Here is a 7797-nt window from a genome sequence, read left to right as displayed (position 1 = left end):
TTTCTAAAGAACTAGTAACTTCATTTTTTAATATATTATATAATAGTTCCTAGGGTATAGTTTTTTCTCTACTATCTTTATTTTTTTCTAGTTTAATAATATATTTAATACTAGAATAATAAAGTAGTAGATAATCTTAGCTAATAATCTTAGGAGTAAATATCTTTTAAATTAATCTTATTATAATAGAATATTAGTAGCTTTGTCTTAGAATTTATTAGTTTCTTAGCTTTGCTAAGCTTTTTTAAAGCCTTTTTAATATCTTATAATAATATACTAAAAATCTTAATTTTTTACCTTAATCTTTTGGCCCTTTAAAAAATTACCCTAAATATAGAGGTAGTAACTTATTTTATAAGGTCTTTGGCCCCCTACTCTAGTTTTTTATATAATTTAATAAAGATATTACTAGTACTAATATAGAACCTGTTCCCCTTTTTTTAATATTAATTATAAATAGGTTACTGTTATTAAGATACTTAGATCAAAAATATATATTTACTACTAGTTATTATATTAAAAGCAGGTTTTAATAAGCTGTCTAGTTCTGAGAACCTAAGCTTTCTTATAACTAGTAGATTTCTACTAGTTAAAATAGCTAAATAACTAATAAAATTAGCCTTTTTTTTAGCTAAAAATATCTTTAGCCTGCTTAAGAGGTATATAAAAAGCTTCTTAAATATTATATAAATATTATATAAAAGTCAGTAATAATTATATTAATAAAAAAGACTTTTTATTACTATACCCTGATATATATACTAAAGTATTTATTTTAGAAAAGATCTATAATAGTTTTTTTTTAGAGGCAAGGCTTAAGCTATTTAATCTAGAGTATATTTTTTAAAAACTTATTTTTTAACTATATATATCTATACCTGTACTATTACTAGTTAAAGACTTTATTTCTCTACTTTTTAAACTCTGCAAAATACTTGCCAGCTAGATTTAAAAAATTTAAAACTTATAAAATAGTCTTAATAGAAAATAATGGCTTGCTAGCAGTCCTATTATATATATTTAATATCTTAAGAAAGCAGTATAAATAGTAATATAAACCTAGCTACTTCTAGAGCAAGAAATTAAGAATTTATAGGCTAAAAATAGGTAGTAATATTAAAGAAAGGTAAGAAAGTATACTAAACTAGGTAATAGGTATCTTCTTAATATATAAGAAGGCTAAAATTAGGTTTAGCAGCTTAATATATAATTCAATAAGTAACCTAAGAAATCTATACTAATATCTTGCTAATAAACCCTGTAATACTGCAGTAGCTGCAGAATAATAGGATATATAATTTAAAATTGGACTATTAAATAGCTATTATTTTATATAAATATTTAGTTAATTTAAATAGCATTAGTAGTAGTAAAGATTTAAATAGTAATAATTACTGTAATTACTAAGTATTATATATAATATCTAGATAGGCTGGGGCATCTAAAATAATTTATAGAATAGCTTAGGGCAGCTAAAATAAATAAGTACTTACTAGTTATAGCAGATAATGATCTACCTGCAGCCTGGAGATAGATAAGGACTTTTAGGAGTGCACTCGGTGCAGGTTGGTACAACCCGCAGGGTCAAAAAACAATCCGCGCGGGTTGCGGGATCTTTGTTGTACAATCCACACCGCACCAAAATCCGCAAGATTTAGAGGAATCTGCACTACTTAATCTGTACTTTTTAATACTATACTTAGTTTGGCTATATTACATAAGCTACTAAACTAACTATAGTTAGATTATTTTTGCAGGTTCTATAGATTATCTATACTATAGGTAATCTGTATAACTAAAATTTTTCTTTTAGAAGAAATTACTTATAACTCTACTAGTTTAAGATATTTTATTAATTAGATAGATACAATTAACTCTGCATATCTAAAATAATAGAATACTATATAGTACTATTAAAAAAATTAGGTAGTATAGTATAGTTATATAATTAATAAAGAATATAGGTATAATATATATATACTTTATATATTATAATAGTAGCTTCCTGACAGCTTATACTCTAAGATAGTTATTAATATTATTATTAATACAGCAATATTATACTAATACAAGGAATAAATATAGATAAAAAATAAATAAATAAGCAGAACAAATAAGCAGACTAGATATAAAAGATCAAGGTATAAAGGTCTTCTTATTAGGTCTTCTACCCCTAATAAGAGCCTTCAGGCCAGGGGCCAGCATTTATGGCCCCTTTAAGATTACTAAATAGAGGTATTATTAAATATATTAATTCTTAATTATCCAGTAGTATATCTTTTTTACCTACTATAAATTAAGAGATTAAAACTAGCTGGGGCTAATATATAGTAAATTTTTTTTTACTTAGTTACTTATTAGCTGTATAGAATAAATATAACTAGTCTATATAATAAATAGAATATCTATAATCCTGCTAATAGAACCTGCATGGTGGCCCGCAAACCTGCGCGGGTCCTACTATTAGAACCCGCAGCCCGCGCGGACTGTAGCTTTCCCAACCCGCACCACACCGCTGCAGTGCGGTGCGGTGGCCCGCTGTGGGTTGCAGTGCGGGTTGACAACCCTAACTAGTATTCACAAGTATCACAAGCTTAGAAAAAGAAACAAAAGATAGAAGCGCAAATATCTTCCTCCTCCCTTTATCAACCTTTCTGACTTCCCGGACCTGTATGCCGACGGATCCCTTCCCCGAAATTATAAGGACGGATCACTTTTCCTATGAGGCCGCAATTCCGAGGCTGTACACTGATATTGCAAAAACCTTATTTAGAACCAGGTTGAGGGCATGGCCGACAACCAAGATCCAGGCTATAGCCTGTGACATTACTAAGCTACAGCCTTTAATATAATCAGATTCTATAATATTAGATTTTAATAAGAATTCTATATTCTTAGCTAAAATATTCAACTTATAATTATAGCCTGCTTTTAAAAATAGCTATAAGAAGTAATAAATAACTCAGGACTATTAAAATTTTCTAAATATACTATACTAGTAACAAGATAGTAGTGTAAATCGATTATTTCTCTAGAAGTACTTTAAGATTTTAATATATACTTTCTTTTCCTACTCTACATTAGTAGATTAAAACTGTCTAAGGTCAAGCTGATATATAAGAAGTAGAAATTTTTAGAACCTTGTAGGCTATAACAGTCTGCCTTGCTAAATAAAAGATTAACTAGGATTCCATACTCTGTATAGAATAAATATATTAAGTCTGTATAATATACAGAATATTGACATTCCTAACAAAAGAGCCCATGTAGTGGCCTGCAAACCTGCATAGTTCTTACTATTAAAACCTGCAGCCCGCGCGGACTATAGCTTTCACAACCTGCACCGCACCGCAGACATCCCTAAGGACATTCCAGCTCTTATACGGAAGGGTTGTTATAATCCTATATACTATAATTATAAGCCAACACAGACTACAGAGCTTATTATATAATTAGTTATTTATTATAGTATATATATAATAAATAATTCTGCTATTCCTGACCACCTACAAGATCAAGTTAAGTTTTATTCTGCAAAGACTTCTAACAATTGATCTCCCCATGTACATAACTGTTACGGATCATGCTGGGATTCGATATCGATGGTTAGGAGCCTTAGGCAGACAGCAATGAGAAACTCGGTTACGATCGAGAGCTACGGACCTTCTCTGGGAGATGTTGCGTTGACGGACCATCGGGATCAGCCACCGTTTCCGGACAAAGCTTCGTCATGTCGTTGCTTCCAGGTTATGTGCGTACGGCCCCATAGATGTATTTAGGAACTGAGGGGGATCCCCTAAACAAGGAGGATCCCCAAGGTTTAGTCTTGTATTACACTGGCTATTCGTTGCCCTTTCGTTAATTCTACATGGTGCTGGAATCCTTACCTGATTAACAGGCTGATCTATCCTGACAAAGTAGATCCCTAACAATAACTCTCTTCTCTATGCTAAATATTCTGAATATGAGCGCCAGAATGGTCGTTAAATGTTCGGATTGGCTTGCTGTCTTAGTTATACTGCTGCTAGGCAGGGTAACTAAATCTTAGCTTCTAGTTGTTATAACTATGGGCGTAATAATATTTATCATTATATAAGACCAGGACAATCAAACTATATTTTGTTCTACATGCAACCCCTATTATACAATGATACGGAAATATGAGACCACGTGATCTCCGGTGGATTGACCGGACATCGCCTGGTTCTAGAAGGTTCTCAACCTCTGTATGTATATAGCGGGGGAACAGAAGAGTAAGAATAAAGAAATGGGGAATCTATCGTCAACAAGATAGATGGTCAATTGTCATATGGCATCCGATCCTTAGTAGGCTACGTTGGTGTAGTTGATACAGTTTCCTCCTGCCCTTTCCCCTTTGAGCATATTCCACAACATATAATTTTAACTTAATTAGAGGTATTGGCCTTTTTTCTTCCGCCCTACATATTGTTTATTACACCCTCGTATATCTTAAGCATGATGCTTAGGATAACTGTATACATATACATTAACTAGGCCTCATCTAGTATATTAATCAGGATCTACTTTATCAGGATAGGTCGGCCCCGTTAACCGGGTAAGGGTTCCAATCCCATAAAGGATTATTGAAGGAGGACGAATGGCCGATGTAATCGAAACTAAACCTTGGAGGTTCTTCAAGGCCGGGAACCTCCCCCAGTCCTAAGTATGTGTATAGAGATATGCACATGTAACCTGGTAGTAACACCATGACAAAGTCCATCCAAAAAATGGCAACTGATCCTGACGGTTCCGCCAGCGTCGCGTTTTCCAGAGCAGGACCCTAGGTCTCGATTACACCCGAAGTCCGCCTGAGGCGCCTGGACCTTGATACTGAGCCTTAGCGGAATCCGTAACATATATTAGCATCAACCTGCCTAGCACATTTTGGCATACTGTCTCAAGTCGACCAAAATCGCAGAGCTTACAACAACGGAGTTACCCCATTGTTAGGAAAGGCTTAAGAGGTGGACCTCTCCATACTACCTGAATCTCTGCCTAACGGTGTTTCGAATAGCTTGAAGTTTGGCACCTTGTTTATCATTAAAATCTATCTCATCAGCCAAGTATTATACGATGAGCCGTCGGGCTATCGATATGACGGGGTATGCCCCGGTCCCAAATGAGCATGTCTGGGGAAGTACTCCTGGCAAGGGGAGTGACAATGCTCATATTAATGCCATTCTAAGTATCACAGCAGTGCAGAAATAAAAATTACCCACGAGACCTCAAGTACGATAGCGTTATTCGGTTTTCTTCGCACCGCCGACCGCCTTGTGATCCCGCCTCCGCCTGATCGCCTCGGGACTGTACTCTGTGTCCAAAACATAATCCCACCACCTGAAACTGCTGGAGTAGTTGCCAACGAACTTCTCGTGGTGAAGGTCGTGATGATCTGCTCCAGCCCAAAAAGGAAGAAAGTGGTGTAGACTCCATGGGAACTCATACCCACTGTGTGCATCAATGGCCTGGAACAACCGAAGCACAATCCAAACATACATCGTAAAGATATGCAGATCCCCAGTCGCAGCGCACCATACAATTGGGCATCCAACAGTACCAAATCCCAGAATCATAACCTCTATAGGTGACGCATATTCAGCGGCCATGCCGAATGGAGCTGAATATTGATGATGGATCTTGTGAATGGCTTTGTAAAGTGGACCCCAGTGGAGAGCTCGATGGGAAAAATAATGCCATGTGTCTTCCATGACGAAGAAGATTGCGATTTGGTAGGCCATTGTCCAGAAAGAAGGAAACGGCACAGATGTAGAGAGACCGAAGAATTGAGCCATTGGATGGAAAAGCCTTCAGAACAGTGAGGTTAGAACAAGCTGCTTTTTGACTAATATTGCATGCATGACTGACCATATTTGGGGTAACTCAACCGTGAAATGGCTCAAAAGGACAAATTTGGCGCAATCCCACTGCTCCCGTAAGGACGGAATTTTACTCTGACTGACTCAGTCGAAAAGTTGAAAATTGGTGCAGAAAGGACATATTCTTACACTCTGAATCTTATAGTTCTTGAAAAAACCAAGCGTGTCGATGAGAATCCACGGCAGAGACCGCCCAAAGTATACTAGCTCGTGCATAACGAAGGACATGATACCTGTCGCTAGGACATCATTTTGCATCCAAGCATACCAAGCTGCCCACAAACGTTCAGCAACGTTTAGGTGTGAGCTATGGGCGGAAATGTCATCATAATGATCCCAGTAGGTTTCAGGAGTAGTCGACGAGAAGGTCGAATTCCTAACTTCTGATTAGCTTTTGCCACATATTTAAAGGAGCGAAGACTCGCTACGCAATATGCCACTTACATAAAGTTCATGGTGAAAACCTTGCCGTGATGGCTCAGTGAATGTTAGTTTGTATGTTTCCCAGGAGGAGTAATCGAAGTTTGAAGGTAGTGAAGGATGAGGTTGGTATTTCAGGAATCTCAACAAATAATTTCCCTGGGACCGCGTGATTTTTGCGACTGGGTTCCGGGTGGCGCGACCACCAGGCACCCGGGCCCGGCCTGAACAACTCGATTTACCCCCTGGCTAATTGGCACCACCGTGGGCTACAAGACCGAAATTATGAATGGCTGATGCTTTATTGCCCCACTTGGCCTGCAGCTACCCCCATGAAGGATCTGGGACAACATTTAGTAGTTGATGCATGATGGCACGAAATAATAAAATATACGAAATATTAATATTTCAGAATCCACTACCCTGTCAGCCTAACAAAACTAGTCCTATGCTGCCTTACAGAAATTGCTGGGGCCTGTGAGTGACCAGATATCAGTATGTGGCTGCTATAGGATCTGTTGAGGAAGGGATCTACCTGTGCTCCAGTTCCAGTACAACATTTTCGCAGGAGACTTCAGACTATCCTTTAGCTTCTCAAAAAGTAAGTTCACCACTAGTTTACTACCATGCCGTCTGAGCAGTCTGTGGCAGGAACAATTGGAGATTCCTTGGTCACTTTTCTGGAACATTGAGCTTGGCCAACCCGACGTTTAATATTATCATCACCACATGAGTTGATGTTCATTACGTCTGTACGCAGCTCTACCATTGTAATAATGGGATGTAACGTGGATAAATGTGTCTGCGTCTTTTTTAGGTTCATAGATCTATTTTATGATTGCATTTGGCGGAACCTCCTAACAAAATTTGTGTACTCGATTGGCGTTTCGCTTAACCACAGCTGTATTCTAGCAGTCAGAAACCTTGTGGTTTCTTTCTCATCTTTCTCAGAGCAACCATCGATGTGTGCCATTTACTTTATTTGTGCCACGCTATGATATCATGTCAATACAAACGGAAACCATGACCATGTAATAGTGGAAGTAAACTACGATATCAGTTGAGAATAGCCTACTTGAAGAGCAGAAAGACCAGTTGAAGCAGCCCCAAGACTCGGCAGAAAATCAATAGTCATGACTTGTGAGCGGTTACTACCGTGTAAGCCGCTCCCAGGTAACCCGCTAGTGTCCGGGCCGCACTATGTACAGAATATTTGAGTATACCTACTAGGAGTACGCCGTACTCTGTGATGTCATAGCAGCTACAGTACCACGTCCTGGGCAAGTTGAGAACATGTAGGCTACCCTAAACATTAATTAAATCACAAACTGAGACGCTAGAAGTTTTACAACATTTACCACACAAGGCTGCGCCCTGCTGGAAATACACCGTACACAGGCCAGCTTCTTTACATAAGGACAATGTTGGCGGTTCAGAGGCAAGCTAGCTTCCTCACTGCGCTTGAACTCCGACTGACTAG

At 37.5% G+C, this 7797-nt stretch overlaps 1 protein-coding gene across 1 annotated transcript, besides 3 other annotated features; it reads right to left on the bottom strand.

The window, feature by feature from the left end:
• Positions 1 to 7797: part of a sequence feature (contig 1.117 1..274575(-1)) that runs on past the window's edge.
• Positions 3493 to 3506: a sequence feature (Short protein (ANIA_11539, CBF79345.1) was converted to a misc_feature.).
• Positions 3693 to 3732: a sequence feature (Short protein (ANIA_11539, CBF79345.1) was converted to a misc_feature.).
• On the bottom strand, positions 5038 to 6417 carry ANIA_06973 (sterol desaturase family protein). Its single transcript, XM_050611978.1, has 4 exons — positions 6342 to 6417; positions 6027 to 6273; positions 5887 to 5972; positions 5038 to 5826 (listed from the first exon to the last, which is right to left on the bottom strand). Exons 1-4 carry the CDS (start codon positions 6350 to 6352, stop codon positions 5262 to 5264), a joined length of 909 nt encoding a protein of 302 aa, XP_050467945.1. The 5' UTR covers positions 6353 to 6417; the 3' UTR covers positions 5038 to 5261.

Source organism: Aspergillus nidulans, chromosome IV (genome assembly GCF_000011425.1).
Source record: "Aspergillus nidulans FGSC A4 chromosome IV".
In the NCBI taxonomy this organism is placed as follows: Eukaryota; Fungi; Ascomycota; class Eurotiomycetes; order Eurotiales; family Aspergillaceae; genus Aspergillus; species Aspergillus nidulans.
Note: the sequence above shows the minus strand (reverse complement) of the source record. Positions and strands in the feature narration are given on the sequence as shown.

Excerpts from the sequence above, each read along its gene's own strand:
- ANIA_06973 (XM_050611978.1), bottom strand. Across the intron at positions 5,973-6,026 it reads AGAACTATAAGATTCAGAGT|AGTAAAATTCCGTCCTTACG; the intron begins GTAAGAATATGT and ends TGAGTCAGTCAG. Across the intron at positions 5,827-5,886 it reads GTTGAGTTACCCCAAATATG|GCTTTTCCATCCAATGGCTC; the intron begins GTCAGTCATGCA and ends ACTGTTCTGAAG.